The sequence below is a fragment of the Acartia tonsa genome, chromosome 11, assembly GCF_053477335.1.
Source record: "Acartia tonsa isolate MP-2025a chromosome 11, ASM5347733v1, whole genome shotgun sequence".
Taxonomy (NCBI): domain Eukaryota; kingdom Metazoa; phylum Arthropoda; class Copepoda; order Calanoida; family Acartiidae; genus Acartia; species Acartia tonsa.
The window spans coordinates 6,671,387-6,693,407 of record NC_137270.1 but is presented as its reverse complement, the minus strand read 5'-3'; the positions used below and the strand labels follow the sequence as shown (position 1 = coordinate 6,693,407).

Genomic DNA, 22,021 nt, shown 5'->3' with positions numbered 1-22,021 from the left:
TTATAAATTTGAATTTTTCAAATTTTGATATTTTTTTTAAAGTTTGAAGCTTTTTTAGCTAGTAGTAAATATTGAGCTAGGATGGGGAAACACTCAGGAAACTGCGTACACATTCGGCAACTAATTCGGAGGTCATCACTTTCTTGGTAGAATATTTTTTTAAAGGTTATCATTTAAAACAGCTAACTGTTCTTTTAGCTAAAAAATCATAAAAATTATATAGCTTTCATTAGTTTTTAAGTAGTTTCTATTCAAGTCCTGTCTGTGTTATACTTAATAGCTACAACCCCTCTAAGCTTTAAAGTTGTTAGATTTATAAAGAAAGGTTAAAAAAAACGTTTTGTAGAGAGTGATTTCTTAGCTTGGTAAAGGCACCATGTAAAATATAGGTAAAACACATGACATATAATCAAATATTAGAAATAGGCAAGTGTTGAACCTATGATACTTTTTTGTTAAAATGTATGAACATCTATATAGATGTTAAAATTAAAATCTACAAAGAGCCACATGTTAACAAATTTTATATGTTTATTACAAAGAGTAGCTTTTAGTTCTATATGATCTATCCTTATAGTTTGTTTTTCTATTATAGTAAAATTAAAAATAATCCACACAAAGTTTTGTTGAAAAAACATCAAATTGTCATCCTAAGAAAGAATTTTATTTCTTATTATTTTTAAAATTAGTTAAGGTACCTTTTTTTTGATAAGATACCCTAGGATTTTTGATGGAGAAGTGGATCAAAAGGGATGATTCATATAAGGTAGGGGCATCGAAAATAGGAAGGGGATTAAGCTACCTTTACATAAATGGTTAGGGATTCCTAAACCTTTCTTTGCAAAGAAAGCAGGTAGAAATTAATAGGGAAGGGTGGTGGGGGGGGGGGGGGGGTTGATAAAGGTTACTTTCAAATTTATGTAAGCTTTTTTAGTACAACTTTAAGGTAGGCTTACATTAAAGTTAGCGATGCCTAAGGGTTCTTAATTCAAAAGAAAGCAGGTAGAGGTGGGAAGAGCTTTGACATCCAATGAATAGATATATAAGATCTAGATGGTCTATCTGGCACCAAATTCTGTCATACATATAGAGGTGTAAGACAAACCCTTTTGTTTATTTGTAACTGTATAAGTTTCATTTTGATAATTTCAGCAACAAAATGTTTAGATGATATAAATTTCTGAAATGCTTTTGATTATTTAGACGTATTTGTTTAAATTCAATAATTTGGGCAACAAAATTTTTAGATGATATATTTTTTCCTGATTCTTTAGCTTTAAATACTCTAGGAAGTAGTCCTATAGCCAAAAACCTGCTAAAAAGCACTCCAATTACCATGGATGTTTCCCTTAGAGCAATAAGAAATTAACCCTTACAGATTGGGGGGGCTAAATTAGCCACCCCCCTCTAGTTTTTTCAATGCCACTTGCCTTCATTACATCATGACTTTTTAAGTTTAGTAATTATACATTTTTATATAAGCCGGTGCTTTTATTAAGTAGTAGATGTAAAATTTTTCATAGAATTCAGTTATGCAATTTTTAAAATAATTAAGTTTGTTTTTTTTTAAATTAAGTTGATCTTAAGGTACCAAAACGCAACAAATAAAAGGAAGAAAATGGGCATTATGAACAAAAATAGTAAGATCTTTAATTTGACACCTTACTTTTTGAATTTTGTCAGGTAATTATTGAAAAAATTGATTTTTTTAAACCCACGAGAATAAAAACTTTGAACTTAATTTTATCATTACACAGGTATAAAAAATATGGGTTCATATATACCTTTAGAATCAGAAAAATATTACGAATCCATTATAAGCAAAATTGAAAAAAAGTAAAAAACATAAAATGGCCTAATATATTATTTTGTAAAGCAACACTTTCTTCATTCCCTCTTTACCCCCTCTTTACCCCCTTCCTATTTCTTATGCCTGGGTAATGATAAAATTAAGTTCAAAGTTTTTATTCTTGTGGGTTTAAAAAAATCGATTTTTTCAATAATTACCTGACAGAATTTAAAAAGTAAGGTGTAAAATTAAAGATTTTACCATTTTTGTTCATAATGGCCATTTTCTTTCTTTTTTTTTGTTGCATTTTAGTACCTTAAAATCAACTTAATTTTTAAAAAAAAAAACTTACATTACTTTAAAAATAAGAGGTCTACAAAAAAACCGATTGCATATCTGAATTCTATGGAAAAATTTACATCTACTACTTACTAAAAGCACTGGCTAGCTATAAAAATAAAAGTAAATACACCTTCTTTGGTGCCACCTAACCGACTTTGACCGGACGCCATGACCGACACAGACTAGATATCCTTATAAGATCAACTCTTGCCGACATATAATTACTAAACTTAAAAAGTCATGAAGTCACAACTCTCTATCTTACCTACAAAAAAATGACATTGAAAAAAATAGAGGGGGGGGGGTCAATATAACCCCCCCCCTGATCTGCAAGGGTTAATAGATAATTATACTTCTTAATATGAGAGTGTTGACAAAAAGTTACTGCTGTATATCTTGAATAGGAGATGAGATAATCATATTCTCTACATTTTTGTCTTTGAAGGACAAACTGACCGATAGACAAACATTTGGATCTAAAGAGTAGCTTCACTACTAAAAATTATTTACCCCTTCATCAAATGTTGGTAAAGATTTTATTGTGAGGGTAATAAAAAAAATATTTTTTCAAAGCATTTTTAGGAAGATAAACAACCATCCCTCCCCCCCCCCTTCCCCACATATTTTGACGTCCTCACTTTTGTACAAAAATCTGCACAATTTTTAACCAATAATATGGCCGAATTATTGCTACATTGTTTTCCTATTGGCTGCATTAGAAAATGTGTATCTAAATGTCCTATATCTATTCAATTAAGGCAGGTTCCTAAAATCTAAAATTTTAAAAATAACAATACTAATAAGATTGGGAACATAAATGTAATTGCATAACAAATTTAATTGAGAGAATGCAACTTTGTACTTCTCTTTTTAAAAGTGAAGCTTTTCTATAATAAGGGTAAGTCCGTCCATCTGTATCTGATAGCTCATATTATTAATTTAGGCATATAAGAATTATCCTATCAATTTCAAATAATGTTTCCTGTAATAATTAGATACGATTTAGCAACTCTATAATCGTTATCCAAATGCCCACATGTTAATTTTAAACATACTGATTTTTAAACCTTTTTTTATAAAAACTTTAATTATTTAGTTATCCTATTCATCTTGATCTTATATTTGAAATAATGATTCCTAAAAAATGTGTGTATGTCATTATCCTGCATTTAATCAATTTTACATTATAATTGTTTACAAATTTAGAGCTTCGCTTTTATTGATGTTGTCATTCTTGTTTAGCAACTCTCTAATAAGAAAGGAAAAATGCAAAGAGTACATCCAATAGACAAATTCATGCAAATAGATTGTTAATTTTTTTCTGTTGTAGTAAAGTTAAATTTAATCTACAATATGTTTTGTTAAAAAAATGTATCAAATTGTCTAGCTAAGAAAGAATTACATTCATTATTATTTAAATAAAATAAGGAAAGCCTTATTTATTCTTAGGGTATCCTATCTTTTACAGAAAAGATAGGAAGAGTTTTTATAAATCAGCTAAACAAATGTTATCTTTAAAGTATTAAAAACAAGATTAAGGGAGAAAAGAAATAAAATGCTATCTTTAAAGTAGCAAAAACTAGATTAAGATTAATGGGAAAAAAGGAAAAAAAACGTAAGATACAAATGTACAGCCTCAATCATGATAACTTTTAAACCCAAAATGAAGAACACTAAGGGGGGGGGGAGGTGGGGGGAGGATTGGCCTAGTGAGTGTTAACACAAAATTAAGGTACACTTATTGGGGGGAATCGGTTGAAAAGGGTAGAGATAAACAATTGGGGGGAAAAGAGAAGCAGTAATTAAAGTAAAAGAGAGAGGGGAAAAATACATTGGTGGTCCAGCCTTATAATGTCATGAGGAAAACTAATAAGAGTTAAGACAACATCTTTTCCAATATCATTTAAAGCATATTTTCATTTAATGTTGAAATTAAAATGAAGATAAAAGATAAAATAAATTGTTTTCAAATCAATCAGAACCTTTTCTATTAAAAGCAATTGAACCAAAATGGCTTTCTCAAATATTAAATTTCCCCTAAATGTTTCAGATGGACAGACATAAATTCATATTATATAGTAACTTTGCTAATAAAAATCTTTTAAATCCACGATATTAGTAGAAAAAGGTTTAAAATATTTTTTTAACAATTTAATATCAAAATTTTATAACAAAAGTTAATTAATCTTCTTTAAATTCTTTTAGTTTGGAAAGAGGTGCAACAACAATATGGTTTAGCACAGCAAAAATGGCCAGGCCTACTGATTTTGTCCAATCTTAAATTCCCTTGATTCCCCTCTTTTACTTTTTTCTCTTTGCCTTTATGAACTTTTAATCATACAAAGAGTTCATTTCTACAATTCTATTCTTACAAATAATGCAAAGAGAACTGTAATTTATTTATGAAATACTTTTTTTTTTAAATCCACGTTATTTTACATAAACAAATACATAAAGGATAAGTTAAGAAAGATTTTAAAATATTCCTATTTTTTATTGCAAGTTGATGTAATAAAGAAGGTTTAGTACAGGCTTATGTACACTTGTTTATGAGAGGTTTATTTAAGGCTAAAGTATGCCTATCAAAATCTTTACTTAAGCTTGACATTACTAAATTTAAGGGTAGCCTATCTCCCCCAAACTAAAGTAAAGCTTAAGATACCCTTATTTTTAAAGGGTCCCTAATAAACCGTTTGTGATTAGCTCTAATGTCTGTCTAGCAAATTCAGAAAAAAAATAATTTTAATTTATGTTTAGGATAAGTTGACCCAGTCCCAAGAAGAGTTGCTGAGAAAGGCTGGTTGTGTCTGTACTTCTCCCCATCTTAACTTTAGGTAAAACATTTTAGATGATTTCTCTGTTGTTTTAGTTAGGGATCCACTTAGCTCAACTTTTTTGTTACAAAACTGCATGCTGCTGTCTATTAAATCTTGTTGGTTTAGTAACAACTGCAGTTTCTTAAACATTTTTTGGGGGGAACTTCCATCTCTAATAAAGCCCTTTAAGCTGCTCTTTAAGATCTTTAGGAGACATTACAACCAAACTTGTTAGCCTTCTACTAAAGACAGATTTTTATTCCTAAAATATTGGAGATAAATTATTGTGTATTATTTTAATCCTTTTTGTCCATTTTTAGTACTACAGATGTAGCTTTCAACAAGAATTATGGAAACATTATGGGTCATTATTTGTTCCAGGTAAACATACATTCTTTTTGAATATTAGGATTAAGTATGAATTTTACAGAATGACTTTAACAAATATTACAATTTGAGTCCTAACTGTGCTTGAAGAATATAAAATTCCTAGAATATGCCTAGAGGTTATAGGTATAAAACCATTATAGGTATATTCCAATCAAGAAAAATCTATAACTGGAATAGCTTTATTTATTATAATTGACATAATGTTATGTTTAGGGTATGCATGCTGAGCATCCTTTCTACAAGCTGATGGATCATGGAGTAGCTTCAACTCCCTCCAGGTAATTTAAAGAGAGAGATTTGATGGTTTCCTTCGAAGTGCTTATTGCCCTGTGTTTTTGAGAAAATGTTTGTTTACTAAAGTCTTAATGTTTAAATTATCTTAATAGACACAAAGACACACACAAATAATTTAGATCCAGATTTTCTTCAAAATGAATATTTTTAAAGTAGAGCTACAGAATAATTCCTAGATAGATGTTAGATATTTTTTGTGAAGATTCCCAAGACTGCATAATTTTCTTCTTTTGTTTGTCCATCAAGTACTCCTTAGTAGAGATATTTTTAATGGAGAAAAGTGAATTACTCAGGTGCTATATAAGATAGGTGCAAGATTCTACAGGGAGTAAGGGAGGGGACAATGGGCAATTCATTCAATTTAAGAGTTTTTGCTGAAAAGCAATGAAAACCAGATTTATTCAGAAAATATGACCAAAATTGTAAAGGGATCATGGTAATATAATTTAAAACAAAATTAGTTCTAAGAAAAAATCATTTACTTGAAAATTAAATTACCAATACATCACAATGTAGTAAACATTCTGTAATAATTCACTAGAAAAATCTTGTTTAGAAATTTGTCAACCCTTCTCATATATTTTTAACTGCTACCTAAATTCAAGGGGTTCTTAGATTTTTAATACATAAATATCACAGTAGAGTTTCTATACATGAAATGACATTTTCTTGGGAAAAAATATTTGTTAAAACCAGCCATCAATAACAAATTTTTCTGTCTGCAATATTCAAAACTAACTCAGCTAGTTAGCGGGGCATTGATGCGCTAGTACCCAAAGTCCGTCAGAAACTGCTGAATTTGTGCACATTCCCTTTACGCCAGTACCCAAAGTCTGAGACTCTTAAAAATTAAATATTCGATCCATTGTCCCCTCCCTTACTCCCTGAAGATTCTACTATATATCTACTTTACATTGAACTTGTCTGTATGTCTATTTTACTGTTCATGATTTTAACGTAACATATAACTTTATTCTTTTTTGTTTAGCTAATTATAAATGTTTTATTTAATAAATATAAAATTTATAATCAAACATATACTTTTTTAGCCCCTCTACTTCTGGAAGACCTTCAATCACAACACCCACTCCAGTGGTGAGTTTGAAACATTTTTTTTAGTCTACAAAATGTACTAACCTCCTAAAGTTCATAAATTGGTTCTTCAATTTGTTAGCTTAAAAACTTTGGGGGATTATGTACATATCTTGATTTTATTGTACAAAGTAAAAGTAGTTAAACTTTTCCACCAATGATCTAAATGTTCAAGCATTTAAAAAAATATGTTTATGTGTATGTGGTGTAGGCCAAGAAAAAAAGTAGTTTTTTCTGGAAATACATTTTAAAAAAAAAAGTATAATGATTATAATCATTTTAGATTTAATCAAAATCCAACAATTTAAAAGCGTACCTAATAATTATGTGATTCTACTTTTTTAAATAATGTTCTTTTTTTAGCCAGAGCATTACCTCTTCTTTGATGCCAAGCACAAGCAATGGATTTTTGCTCCAGTTCTTGGTGAGTCAAATTGTATACAACATTTGTAAAGTATTGCAACATTTATTAAAGACTCCAAGTTATTTTTTTGGTACATGAATAATCCATTGATTTAGCAATGAAGATTATTGTTCCTTATTTAGTTATCAAATGTTTTACTAAGTTCACAGAACATAACAAATTTGAATTATAATTCAATGTCATTTAAAAAACCTCTCTAATGCTATAACACATCTTATGATAAAACAAAATAACTTGAAACCATTGGAGTAATTTTCAGTAGAAAGATTTTATCTTTATCTAAAGGATTTGAACTCTGTTAGACTTGCCAAACCATTTATGTAAAAATGTAGGCAAGGACGGAGGAGTAGAGTTTGGCTCCGTGGAGAACAGTCCTGCCAAGTGTCCAGCAGACCCACCTGCTGTTGATAACTGGCAGTACAAGACTAGTGTCCTCCACAGGTAAGTGATCTGTAGCTTGGTATAAAAAAATATTGCAACCCCCGTCCGATTATAACAAATGAAGTCAACTTATATACACTAATCAAATCATAAAGAAGATTTGTGTAAACAATTTACTCATACCATGGGCAGCATTGTACATAGGCATCTAAAGAGATAAGACAATAGCGGATAAATTGATGTACATCCCCAATAACGATACATAAAATTTTATCTTGTGTAGATTACAATTATTTATAAAAACGTTTGAAAATTCAAATTAACCCTTACAGATCGGGCCCCCATTCCCACCTTAATAGATCGGGGGGGGGGGGGAGGGGGTCATATTGACCCCCCCCCCATCGGATAAAAATCGGTCATAAAGTCGGTCAGGGTGCGGTCAAACGGTCGTAACACCACTTTTCTCATAAGCTCATTGATATCTCAGTATTCACAAAAAAATTTTAGGTTTCTACCTAATACACAAAAGTCATAATGTAGAAATCAAGATTTATTTAGAATTTTTTTAAATTTTGGTGCTACCCAACCGACTTTGACCGGACACCACGACCGACACAGACCAGATATCCTAATAAAATCAACTCTTGCCGACGCATAATTACTAAACTTAAAAAGTCATGAAGTCACAGCTCTCCATCTTACCTACAAAAAAATGACATTGAAAAACTAGAGGGGGGGGTTAATATGACCCCCCCCCCCCCCGATCTGTAAGGGTTAATGAATCAAAATCCCAAAGCTGTGTAGCTAATTAATAAGAAAACGTTATTAAAAATTTGGAAACTAGTGTAATAAACAGTCCATTTTCCCTTTTTTCCTGCATAGTACATGACAGTCAAGTATTAATACTTAATCCTCTTCCTCCCACCCATATTCAAAGTTCTTATAAGTAGACGTTTTATTCTAATTTTAGATGGAAGAAATCCACAGCTCTGAAGGTTGTTTGTGACATCAGAAGAGCTTAGAAGTATATAGAATCTCTGCTGCAATAGAACAAAATAATTTGAATCAAATTAAAAAAGAACTTTGTACAGTTTAAAATTTTATTTGGAATAAATTTTGGATAATTATCTTTTTTACAAGATACACATACACTTACAATGGCAAAGATTTAAAATACATATATTCATAAATAAATAGTGAAACTTTTATAATATAAAATAATATAAAAATGAAATGCCCAATAATAAAATTTTTACACATATTGACACATAATGAAAGTTAAAAATTGTAAAAAGACTAGATAGTTTTTAGTAGCTAGTGATATAAAATTTAAAATAACATTTCTAGAAAACAGGGGAAAAATATAGGATGATTTGGAAGTAAAGTTTAATAAACAGGAAGAAATATTTTGTGTATTAGTTATCTGTAATCAGGAAACCTTCAGAAAACACGGATCTCTCCAAAAACAAATCTGCAGTAAGTTTCATAAATTGTCCATATAAAAAGAATTTAGCTCGCAGAAAAGTTACAGGTACAAAAAAACTGTATCCAGGACTAGGAGGAAGTTGGCTGGCAGGAAACAAAACCTCAGGAAATTGTAGATATAAGTTATCTGTAACCAGGACCAGGGGGAAGCTGACTGTCAGGGAATAGGCCACCAGCTCCAATATTCTGCCCACCTAGATAACATCTAGGTATTAGAAAACAATTTAATTACTACATTTTTATTTAATGTTATGGTTATTTTTCTGCAAAATGAAATCTGTTCTAAAAAGTCTACTATTTTCAACCATTGAAATTTTATTAAAACAATTATACCTGGATAAGGAGAGCCTCCAGGAGCTGGAGGATAGCCACCCGGACCTCCATGGGCTGGAGGATATCCACCAGGAGCTCCATGAGCTGGAGGATAGCCAGAAGCTGGTGGGTAGCCACCGGTTGCTGGAGGATATCCAGATGCTGGTGGGTAGCCACTTGGTGCTGCAGGATATCCAGACCCACCTCCATGTGCTGGAGGATACCCGGATACTCCACCTGGTGCTGGGGGATAACCTGCTGCCCCACTAACTGGTGGAGGATATCCAGCAGCCCCTCCAGGTGTGGATGGATACCCAGCTCCAGGAGTTGTGTGGTATCCCTGGCTGCCACCACCATAAGGACTGCCACCAGGGTATCCACCTGCACTTGGATATACTCCTGCCGCTCCACCTAAAATAATAAAAACTAAACAACTGCTTACTACCCAACAAAGGATTCTATAAGTAAAAATCCGTTCTAGCATAATTTTATATAAAAATTTTACTAGCTTTCCGTGGATATTAAAATGAAAAGTTATAAATTTTGTCATCACCGAGGCAAACAAACCTGGTATCAAATTTATGATTTTTATGATTTTTTTAGTACTATGCTATACATGTAATATGGCTTTTCAGTATGGCTGAGAAACAGTCCTAATCCAGCGGATATTAGTCGGTTTGGGGATTAAAAATGATAGTTTTATTTTCATATCCTTGGACATCTGTATACCTAAACACAAATAAAATTTATACCTTGGCCAATGTTAGGTCTAGAGGATTGTTGGTCATATGATGGAATACGTCCAGCTCCAATGTTGGAATCTTCACCAACATTGTGGTACCTAAATATCAATATAGGTCAATTTTAATGTAATTTTTATAATAAAGCAACAGGATCTGTGTGTGTGCACTTTATAACCTCGCAAACCACTAAACTGATATGGTTCTCCTTTTAGCTTCCAATAGGTCCTGGTTGGGTTTATAACTTATTTGGAGAAGGGTATCAACAACCTCCCAAGAGAAAACGCCCCAGAAAAAATTATCTCTAGTGGATAGACTTAACCACCCCTCCCCCCTTCAAGGGCTACTAGAGGCCTCAAGGTCATAGCCGTTAGTGCAATATAAAGTAAGAGACTAACAATATTTCATTTATTTTGTAGTTCTAAATATATATTACTTGCAAATAAGTTTGTATATGATGATAAATATGTTTTTTGAACTGACAGACGAAGGGACAAAACCCTTATTATAGATATGACAACCAACAATCTGACAGACATACTGACATAACACAATCTATTGCAAGAGTAGCTGCGCTACTAAAGTACCTACTTGAACGTCCTGACAACCATCATGCCCTTATTCTTCTTGTTCTTTCCATCCATCAACGGCAGCTTGGATTGTACTAAAATATTAAAAATTTCATCAATTATACTGTAAATGGATCAGAAACTTCAGTAAGAATGGGACATATAAATAGCTTAAAACCACCCAAAGGCTTGAATAAAAAAATTAAATAGCCTTAAAACCATCTCAGGGCTAATGTGACTTAAAAGGTAAACTTAATCTGATCAATAGTTATTGAAATCTTAAGCTTCAGACAAAGAAACCTTATTACTTTACATATAGAATAAAAACTTACCATTATGCGCAGACTCCAAGTGTTTCAAGCTGAAAAAACCTTGTCCTAAGAATTACAAAGTTATAATCAGATAATCGAATTTAGGTATACAATTCTAATTTGTATTTTAATGAACAACAAGGATGACAACATTCATAAGTAACAAATTACAAAAATATCATTAATGGGTAAGACAAAGCAATGATATAGAGCAGATGCTCTGTCATAAAATAAAAAAGAAATCACAAAACCTTTTTGACAAAATAAATAAATAATTAAATTTCAATCTTAATCAACAGCAATGAAAATCTCAGCATAGCGTTGCAGACGGACATAAAAAGAAAATTACCTATAAAGTAGCTTTGTCTTAACCTCTTTTCGAGGAAGCTTTGTGTTTATCAAGTACGAAATTAATTCCTTATCATTAATCCTAAAACTAAGCGCAAATGTCGTCTTTTTAGCCTTTCCTTTGATAATGTGGCGCGGCATGGATTGTTTTGTTTATTTTGATGCGCACGTTCTTTACTTTTGAATGAGATATGAGAGTGTGAAGATTTCGGAGAACAAAATTGGGCCTATCATTGGTCTCATAGTGTGTGAACGACCCTAGTATATCAGGGATTTGAAACCATAAGAGCTTCAGGTCTTTGAAATAATTTCATCAATAAATCTATATTCAAACCTGCTGTTGAAACTTGATGGTTCCTGGTATTGGGGGTTTGTATGTTCGCCAACTGATCTCGTGAACTTCCCGCTAATTCGGAAGTCAAGCTCAACCAAAGTGTCATGGTTGAGACAATTTCAAAGTATCTGATGAATAGGCGTTAGCATTCATCAAGAGATCAATAGCATCCAGTGAATTATTGATGCAATAAACTGTGACAATTTTTCTGTGAAATAAGTACCTAGTGAATCAATATGCCACTAACCAAAAAGCAGAAAATTGAGCGAGCTATCGCTATTGGCAGTGAAAGGCTAGAAGTTTTTGATGAACAGTTAAAAGTGTTTTATGACAATCTAAAAGCCTGCCAAAGTTTTAGTTCATGTGAAAATGTGACTGTAAAATCAATTCGTGACATTTTTAGTGAGGTCAAGGACCAATCTGATCTAATAAAAAGTCTAAAACCTGCCGTGGAGACTAGTGAGCTGCGCGAGTTTAAGCGTGATTTGGATGAAGCTAGTGAGCAGAAAACTGTTGCAGATAAAGTTTATGCGTCGTTGGAGCAGTGTACAAAAATTCTGTACTGGCTTGACAATGATTCAGATGACGCGAGGTCAAGCACTGTCGCCAGGAACCTCGACGTCATTGAGAAGGTGAAGATGGACATGGGAGTGCTTAAAATTTCCGTGGAGTTGCGCCAAGAAGTACGTGATATGTACCGAAGGCTTAGAGAGATGGAACGTCGTTCATCTAATCTGGATGAGAGTGGGACACCTGCCATGCTCTCCAGAAGTATGTCTGCCGTGGATATTCGGAGTTCCAACCCGCAGTATGGGCGCTGGGACAACAGTTTGTTGCCGTCGTTCGACGGTACTGACACGGATTACCCAAACTTTAAACAGGTCTTTAAGGATCTATGCTCTGGTTATGGATTTGCTGACCAGAGGTTAAGTCTGATGTTGTGTATGGAGAAGGTGATAACCAACCCGGAACTACGCAAGCAAGTGTCAGCGATTAGAGATCACAATGAACAATGGGCGTTTCTTGACCAGATGTTTTTATCAAACACTCGCCGGTTCATGAGGATTTTAACTAAGCTGAACAAGATGAAACCTGTGGATAAACCTGTGGACGTGGTTAGCGCAATTGCTACCTTCAAGAGCATGATGCAGGAGGTAGAAACCATCGTTGGCTCTGCAGCCAAGGATTACAATCACCTAACTCTTATTCATATTTTTAAAGACAAGTGCCCTGAAAATTTGAGAGACAAAATTATGATGGAGCTAGGTAGCATGAACCAACCAGACATCCCGAAGATTGTAGAACTGCTGGAGAGGACCAGGGGTGCCATGTTGGCCGGTGATATGTCCTATGACACTGGCGCCGGCAAGAGAAATCGTGACAGAGCTGCCGCCGCGCAAGTATCTGGCCGCAACGACAATAAGAATGGAAAGGCTGGAAAGGACAAGGCTTCCAAGTGGAACAGTGCATGTCCTGTGGAGAGCTGCAAGGAGAAACACCCGATTTTCCGTTGCCTCACGTTTAAGAAGATGGACGTGGTTGACCGAAAGAAAGTTGTCCAGCAGAAGAAATTATGTGAACTTTGCCTATGTGACGGCCATACTGCTGACAAATGTAATAAATCGGATAAGCTTGGTGTTTGTGGTACCAATAATTGCGACAGATACCATTCCAGGTTACTCCATGAGGCTAGTGCTGGTGTGAATACAGTTTACAAGTCAAGTTCTGCACCCAGCCCCTGTACCTTCTTACTTCAGTTAGTTCCTGTTGTAGCACCTGGCGGCGGCACCTGCCACGCCACGGTAATGTTTGACTCCGGGGCAAATTTGCCACTTGTGTCTGAGAAGTTATCCAACAAGTTGAAGCTGAAATCTACTGGCAGATATACAACTATTTCTGTAGCTGATGGCAGTGAGTCTTCCTGCCGCAATGTTGTGTTTTATCTGAAGGATAGGGACAGCAATATGAGGGAGTTTGAGGCAGCTGTCATGCCTACCCTCGGCGGGGCCAACGAGATGCGCTCGGTCCACCCCGAAACTGCCGCCGAGATATTTAAAATGCCGCCAGAAAGGTTTACATATATTAGTGGAGGCTTAGATATCATCATTGGAAATACACATCCTGACGTGTTTCCTTCAACCTACCAGAAAGTGGGCCAGTCTATGTTGTGGCGAACCATTTTTGGTAGTGGTTTTATCTGTACGAGTGCTGATGGTGGAGCTGGAGATCAAAAGTCGGCTTATAAGGCTGTCAGTGTCAGTGGAGGCACTTTGCCAGACTTTCTGACGTCTGAATCGTTTGGCGTACAGCCGCAGGCACTTTGTCCAGGATGTACTGCTTGTCAAGAGTGTAAGGCTATGGCCGACGGCACTACCTGGGACCAGCGTGAGAGGCAGAGGATAATTGAGGCAGGTTTAACACTAGACTTGCAGTCCAACAAGTGGACAGGTCAATATGCTTATATTGAAGATCCTCACACTTTACCCTACAATGAGAGTTTAGCCCGCAAAATTGCTGAAAAGGATCGTGCCAGGATGGTCAAGGAAGGTACCTATGGAATGTATGTGGAGGTATTCAACGACGCCATAAGAAGAGGCGTTTTTCAAAAAGCCACGCCTGAAGAATTGCAGTATGAAGGACCTAAGTCTTGTTCATCAATAGTGGTTGCTTTCAAGGAGGATTCAAGTTCCACACCCATGCGATTGTGTGCAAATAGTTCTCTGACGTTCAAGGGTACCAGTTTTAATAACATAATGCTGGGAGGCCCGCCGCCAATGCAGAAGATTTTTTATCATTTGATGCTTTTCCGCGGTTACAAGGTTGGTATAACCGCGGATATCTCCAAGTTTTATAACTCCATCCTGGCCACAGAGTTCGACAGCCAGATGAAGAGAGTTTTATTTTCCCCGACGCCAGATGGTCCTCTTGAAATTTACCTGACCAAAGTTGTGAATTTCGGCGAGTTGGCTGCGGGAAACTTGGCGGTTACAGCCCTGAAGTTGACGTCCCGCCTGTTCGGCGGAAAGAGTGAAGCAGAGGTCAAGGAGATGTATGGAGAGGGGCAGATAAACGGTAGTGAAATTGTTGCTAAACCTGAGTTATGGAAGGAGCCACCAATACCTACCTACCCTGATGAGGAATTCAAGTTACCTCAGATTCCAGTTGCAGTCAAGCTTGAGAAGCACAGCTTCATAGATGACGTTATTTCGGGAGCAGGATGGAAACCAGAAGCCAAGGAGATGATGAAAGAGGCCGACAGAATTATCGGCAAAGGTAGTTTTTCCTTCAAACAAGTCATTTATTCTGGAGATGATTGCCAGCCTACCAAGGTTCTCGGGCTGATATGGAAGCCAGCCACCGATGTGTTGTCCATCGCCACAAGAGTCAACCAAGATGGTAAGGTCAAGGGAAGGAAGGTGAAAGAGGATGCTGATTTGTACAACCTCCAGGACGCCTTGGACGAGAATCTGACAAAGAAGATGGTCCACAGGTTCGCCGCCCAAACCTTCGACCCGATCGGGCTTTGCAGCCCTATTCTGTTAAGAATTAAACTTGTCCTGCGGAAAACATGTTTGCTGAATTTGGGTTGGCAAGATTTCATTCCAAAAAGTCTACGGGATGAACTTGTTAAGTCGCTGGAGGATAGAGCTGAGGTCGCTAAACTGGAGTTTGACCGTTGTGTGGTTCCGGATGAACCAACTGGCCTTCCATCCTTGATGATGTTTTCGGATGGGTCATCAGAGGCTTATGCAAGTAATGCATATTTGAGGTGGCCAACTAGACAAGGATTTGAAACGTTTCTGCTAGCCACCAAGTCAAGAGTTGCGCCGGTCAAGTGTGAGTCAATTCCACGCCTTGAGTTGATGGGATGCCAAATGTCCACAAGGTTGGCAAAGTCCGTCAGAGATGCCCTGCCCTTTGATATTATCAGAGTGATGTACTTTACTGATTCATCGTGTGTTTTATCACAAATAGTTTCCAACAGTGCTATGTTGAACACATTTAATTCTCATCGCATTGGAGAAATTCAATCTGCAACCAACAAGGATGACTGGAGGTGGGTCCCGGGGACGCACAACGTTGCAGATTTGGGCACAAGAAGCACCTGCAAGGTATCAGATTTGGGACCAGGTTCCAGGTACAGATTGGGCCCAGAATGGTTGCGCCAGGATGAAAGTGCGTGGCCGGTGAAAACTGCCGAAGAAGTCAAGCAGGTTTTACCCCCAGAGGAGTTGAATACCAAAATGGTTAAGTTATGTTCAATGAAAGTTGCCGGAGAAGCCGCTGAAGATGTCTTTAGGTTTAAGCACAGGAGCTCATTTGGACAGGCCAAACGTATTATGGCAGCTGTCCTGCAAGTTGCGAACACCTGGTTGAAGAAGCTAAAGAGCAGACAAGAAGGTAAGACTACAGCCGCTGGTAGTCATGTAGCAGCCGCAGATTCTGTGTACAAGCCGTCTTTGTACAATTTTATGGCGGCGGCGGAACTTTTCATTGTGTCACGAAGCCAAGAGGATGAGTGGATAAATGACGCTAAAGGCAATTATGCGTCATTAAATCCATTAGTGCATGAAGTATCATTGACCTGGCCTGTCGTTGGTCCCGGAGGAAATTATGTGACCAGGGAGATGAGGATTCTTAAGATGGTTGGTCGTGGACAGCCAGTCATTGACGCCATTACTGGTGGCCGTAAAATGATATTTGAAGACATGCCAGGTTTAATAATTTTGGAGCCTGGTAATTGGTTAGCTGCTGTTTTTATGAGAGAAGCGCATGTTGAGCTTCACTCTGGTGTCCGTGGGACTTTAGCTGAGAGCCGTCGTTGGTGCTGGATTGTGAAGGCAAGGAGGTTGGCCATCATGGAAGTGAAGAAGTGTTGGCCCTGCAGTGTTGAGAGGGCTAAGGAATGTCGTGCTACCATGAAGGATGTGTTACCTGACAAGTTGGTCCCGAGCAGGCCTTTTGAAGCTGTGCAAGTTGACCTGATGGGTCCGCTGGTTACGAGGAGAGCTGCCGCCAAAACGAGGAGTCAGACAGCAACGAAGAAGGTGTGGGTGTTCGTGGTGGTCTGCAGATTCTCAGGGGCGTTGTGGTTAGATGCCTTGGAAAAGTATGATACCAGCAGTATCCTGTTGTCCCTGCGCAAGTTGGAAGCTGTTCATTGTCTGCCGAAGATCATAGTAAGCGACATGGGCACACAATTATCCGGTGCTCGCAAGGTTTTAGAGCAGAAGTTGGGCAGCCAGGTAGAGTTTTCTTGGTCTCAGATCCCGGCCCGAGCCCACCATTACATTGGGCAAGCTGAGAAAATGGTGGGATTAACCAAGAGATTGCTGTCCAAGAAGTTGGTGAATAGTTCTGTTAATTTCAACGAGCTCCTGGTGCTGTTGGCAGAGGTTAGCAAGTTGATGAATAGCAGACCATTGACGATTGAAGCCGCGAACGACGTGGAGAATTGGCGGCTGATTACCCCTGGCCAGCTGCTGGGAAATGTTGACCGCCAGCCGTTGTGCAATGTGGCGATGAAACCGGAGGACCAAATTTCCTCCAGGTTGAAGTTGTTGGAAGATTTGTCTGCCCAGTTTTGGACTGCCTACCGCCAGGAGATCCTGCCGAAGATATTACGGATGTCCAAGTGGAAGGATGAGATGGCGGAGCCACTAGCTGACGGAGATATAGTTCTGGTTACGAGTACCAATCCGCTGATGAGATGTTTGAGGATGGGCCGAGTGACGAGAATTGAGGATGGAAGAAAGACTGCAAGAGTCTTGTTCAGACTGACAGATAAATCTCCCCAAGAAGAACATGCTGTATCAGTCAGGCAGTTGTTAAAAATTATGATTAATAATTGATTCTTATTTTATGGAAATTGAGTTTTTTTTTTAGTAAAAAGCCACATTTTTCATATGCCTATTTTTATGCCTAAAATAAGAATCAAATGAAATGCGATTAAATATTCTTCTATTTCATATGCTCAAATTTAATTTTATTGAGTTTAATTTCTTTTCAAAAGTACAATTCATTTTAAAACTTACCTGAAAAGTTTAACAAAAAAGGAATAAATGTGTCGAGGTTGCGTGATTCGATATTTATTCTAAGAAAAAATCAAGTATTTTTAGCAGATTTTTTTTAAAATTATATATGAATTTCAATCAAGTAAAACATTTTTATTCAGATCAAGGAATGATTGAAAATTCATATTTAAAGTCTCATTTTTTACAAAGAAAAATTGGTATTTTTTTTTATAATTCCGATGAAAATTCTAACGAAGATATTATTATTTTGCTATTCTTTAAGTATTAAAAAGTTTTATTGTTGATTAAGATATTACAGTTCTTATTCATTAGGTTTGAAAAACTTTCTGCCCAAGGATTTTGAAAAATTTTTTCTTACTACTCTTTTTGATGCTTAACAATTTAGTTTTAAGTACCTATAAATCTTAATTTTCTTGTCTAAGATTTATTTCGTTTTATTTTTACCATTATTTGTTTACATTTACATTTCAACCTGATTTCGTAGGTACTTATTGATTTATTAATAATGATTTATTACCTATTGATTATGAAATGATTATTATTTAGTATAGTTGTTATATTACAACATCATGATTAATAGGATTATCTATTTTAGGATTTGTGTATGTGATCTTGTGATTGTCATGTGCATGGAATGTTGTATGGTTCAAACCAATCCCTATCCTTCTATCCTAAAATGTGAGGTATTATGAGTCCTAGTGAGGAGTATAATATTGTGTATGCATTTCACGGGGTTTCATTTAGTTAGGAGCAAAATTGTCACGTTTTCGGGATGTGGCCATTCTCATGTGATTATGGTGAGTTGAGTTTAGTGAGAAATGTTGCTAGTGCTCAGCGCAAAAAAACCTTGAATCTCGTTAAGGAAGTTAATTTGACTTTCAAACGGGGGGTGTGTCTTAACCTCTTTTCGAGGAAGCTTTGTGTTTATCAAGTACGAAATTAATTCCTTATCATTAATCCTAAAACTAAGCGCAAATGTCGTCTTTTTAGCCTTTCCTTTGATAATGTGGCGCGGCATGGATTGTTTTGTTTATTTTGATGCGCACGTTCTTTACTTTTGAATGAGATATGAGAGTGTGAAGATTTCGGAGAACAAAATTGGGCCTATCATTGGTCTCATAGTGTGTGAACGACCCTAGTATATCAGGGATTTGAAACCATAAGAGCTTCAGGTCTTTGAAATAATTTCATCAATAAATCTATATTCAAACCTGCTGTTGAAACTTGATGGTTCCTGGTATTGGGGGTTTGTATGTTCGCCAACTGATCTCGTGAACTTCCCGCTAATTCGGAAGTCAAGCTCAACCAAAGTGTCATGGTTGAGACAAGCTTCGCTACTAAAAATGTAGTAAAAAATATTTTCTTACCAATAAGTTTATCTTTGCTGTCCAGGCCTTTTTTACCATCATCATCATAAACCTCAAACCTAAGAATAATATTTTTTGTCATTTTTCCATTCTGACCCATTTGTAGGTCTTTCCTTTCTTTTAAAAGAAATAAATTGAAAATAAAGGGGGGGGGGGGAGTTTTTTCCCGTATGTATGTTTAACCCAAATTACCCTACCGTAAAATAAGGGGAGCGGAGGGGATGACCTGTACTCGGATAGGCACTTTCATTGAAACGATTCCATTTATCTGCCACCCTAGAACCCTTAATAACCAATATTGAAAGACAAATCTAGGACCTTTGCTTTAAACAGCAAAAAAAAAAAAACAGGAGGGTTGAGATAAAATTAAATTTTGAATTTATACTTAAAGATTGGTGACAGGCGGCAGTATTATAATTTTGGTATCATGGAAAGAATACAAAATACTGTTTTTTGTTTTTTTTTCACACTAGCTTTTCATAGACTATTTTATGTTAGGATAATGATAGCCCCGCAGGGTTAGTGGCCCCTGCAGTGTTAGAGGACCCCGCAGGGTCCAGAAATACGAGAAAAGCTAATGTAAAAATATGACGAAACCCGAATATTCGTTTTCTTTTCATGATCTTAATTTTGAGTAACTTACATTGCAGCTATTTTATACTTACTTGATATTCAGAGTGATATCGCCATTACAAATTTCATTTACTTTAAAATGGAAGTCAGTCCAATCTGGGTTCAGAGTATTCTAAATAAAAACACATTTTTGTTAACATGCTTGCACATGTAGACACACAAAGAACTGGCAAATAAAATTTGAAATTCTATAAAATTGATAGAAAAGATTTATTTATGTTTTGTTGATTTTAAATCCAAAACTCAAGGTATATAAAAAGTATGACAACAGTTATGAGAAAAATGTCTACTTAAAAATGTTACATGGAGGTTGGAGATACAGAATAATACACAGTAGGAAAGACAGACCGAAAAGAGACATACATTGAAGTAACGAAAATATACAAAAGACAGAAAGGCAGATAGATAGACAAAAAAAAAAAAAAAAGATAGACATAGAGACAGACAGATAGACAGATAGAAAGGCAGACAAAAAGATAAACAGAAATACAGACATAAAGACAGACAGATAGACAGAAAGACGTACAGAAACAAAGACCAGAAAGACAGACAGAAAGACAGCGAGAAAAACAGACAGACAGAATGACAAATAGAAAGACAGACAAAAACACAAAAAGACAAACAGAAAGACAGAAAGAAAGTCAGCCAGAAAAACAGACAGAAAGACAGGCAGAAAGACAGACAGAAAGACAGACAGAAAGACAGACACAAAGACAGACAGAAAGACAGACAGAGAGACAGAAAGACATACAGTAAGACAGACAGAAAGACAAACAGAAAGACAGACAAACAGAAAGACAGACATAAAGAAAGACAGATGCAAAAGTAGAAAGATTTTACAAATTAACTTACATTTTTAGTTTCTGAAGTTCTGATAATTTCGAAACCACCATCCAGAGTTGGCTTTGACACAACAATAAATGGATCTGACTTAGAGAAATAATCTGTGTCCTGAAATAATAAAATAACTAATCTGTAATAATAATGGATGTAGAATATACGTGGATATTATGACAAAAAAAAAATGTCGTCAATTTAGGTTGATACTTCCCCTGTCATTTTTTTGGCCAAGTCGTTCATTAAGTAGGAGGGGAGGGAAAGACGTAAAGAGAAGGATCGTTATTTTAGCCCGTTACACCTTTCATTATATTAGAGTACATGCTAATCTGGTGTAAGATCCAAGAAATAATAAATCCATTACAATAATCTAACAAATTTTTGTACAGCTTTCCCGCACTCTCAAACTTTGGAAGACACTAGAATTTTCGAAATTAGGAATTGATTGAATTACAAAGTAGCTTGATGTCTGTCCGTCCGTCCGTCTGAAGCTTAAGATCCTGATAACCACTGAACCGATTGGATTCTACTCTTCAGGGAATATATCTACTGGTCCTGTAGTGGTTTTTAAGCTATTTTCTTGGGGGGGGGGGGGGGGGGAGGGGCAACCCCCATATAAGCGGGCCATTCTAAATGTGTAAAGTTTCTAAAAGAGCTATAGAACAAATTTTCGAAAGAAATACAACTATAATGCTTGTTTGTGTATGTTTGTTTATGCATATGCAAGAGACACAAAAGAATAACTGTAACTTGTTACAGCTTACAAACAAACAAAAAATCAATAATAAAACCCGCAGAAAGGATAATGAAGATACATTATTATTTTCGTTAATTTTGATCACTTACTTATTTTCTTTTTTTCATTTACTGTTTTGTACTAAATCTTAATTGGCAGGGTCATACTAACAGGAGGATCCAAACTTTTCTACTAATAATTATGCTGGGTATCTTCATAGTGTATTTACTTAAATATAGCATTCAATGTCTTATCACTTTAGATACCTGGTACAACGTAACAAGTTGTAGAATTGCTGCATCAATCGACAAAAAACTTACCCTAAGTCCTCTGGCCCCTAAACCCAACGTGACAGCAGCAGACATTATTTTCTGAAAAATAAACAAGTGAGAAATACATTACTCATTGGTCGTCACTAATGACTTATGTTCACATTACTACTTTTAAACAGAAATGAGCTTGCCATAGTAATTTAAACCCTTAATTGTCTTTAAAACATTTGAATGACATTTTAGTAACAGGTTTTGACTCCATAGTTTTAATGTTAGGAAACGTTGTTTTTTTCTTAACTACATGCACGGCTGCCGAGCCTACAAAAAAAGTGAGTAGGGGAACCTAATCTTGGTGTTAATTAGCAGCAGAGAAATTCTAGTTTCCAAAAACTTTCAGACGGGCAGACATTTGCTTTCTATTAAAAGTCATTAAATAATCTAAACTAATAAATATAAATATAACTATTTAAATATTCTAAAATAACGTTTTTACTCTCACAATCTATAAATGACT

The 22,021-nt window shown here is 35.7% G+C and overlaps 2 protein-coding genes across 3 annotated transcripts in view; one reads left to right on the top strand and one right to left on the bottom strand.

Annotated features, from left to right (window-relative positions):
• Positions 1–8,655, top strand: part of LOC145332849 (uncharacterized) — a 23,102-nt gene extending 14,447 nt beyond the window's left edge. Inside the window, exons 16-22 of the mRNA XM_080177933.1 lie at positions 4,889–4,965; positions 5,268–5,328; positions 5,551–5,615; positions 6,681–6,726; positions 7,087–7,147; positions 7,480–7,588; positions 8,499–8,655. Coding sequence (XP_080034059.1) covers positions 4,889–4,965; positions 5,268–5,328; positions 5,551–5,615; positions 6,681–6,726; positions 7,087–7,147; positions 7,480–7,588; positions 8,499–8,550 — 471 coding nt within the window. The 3' untranslated portion in view covers positions 8,551–8,655. The remainder of the gene's footprint in view (positions 1–4,888; positions 4,966–5,267; positions 5,329–5,550; positions 5,616–6,680; positions 6,727–7,086; positions 7,148–7,479; positions 7,589–8,498) is intronic.
• On the bottom strand, positions 8,611–22,021 carry LOC145332850 (uncharacterized). 2 transcript variants are annotated; one of them, XM_080177934.1, is made up of 9 exons: positions 21,556–22,021; positions 20,515–20,613; positions 19,695–19,774; positions 19,030–19,088; positions 10,967–11,011; positions 10,657–10,729; positions 10,078–10,166; positions 9,347–9,736; positions 8,611–9,207 (listed from the first exon to the last, which is right to left on the bottom strand). In XM_080177934.1, the coding sequence occupies exons 1-9, from the start codon at positions 21,598–21,600 to the stop codon at positions 9,137–9,139; spliced, it is 951 nt and encodes a 316-aa protein (XP_080034060.1). In that variant the 5' UTR covers positions 21,601–22,021; the 3' UTR covers positions 8,611–9,136. The 2 variants fall into 2 exon arrangements, with proteins under 2 accessions (XP_080034060.1, XP_080034061.1); XM_080177935.1 differs by having other exon boundaries at positions 8,611–9,218; positions 21,556–22,020.

Excerpts from the sequence above, each read along its gene's own strand:
- LOC145332850 (XM_080177934.1), bottom strand. The coding sequence starts at position 21,600 with ATGTCTGCTGCTGTCACGTTGGGTTTAGGGGCCAGAGGACTTAGG. Across the intron at positions 11,012-19,029 it reads CAGCAAAGATAAACTTATTG|GACAAGGTTTTTTCAGCTTG; the intron begins GTAAGAAAATAT and ends TGTAATTCTTAG. Across the intron at positions 9,208-9,346 it reads TGGAGGCTCTCCTTATCCAG|GTGGGCAGAATATTGGAGCT; the intron begins GTATAATTGTTT and ends GATGTTATCTAG.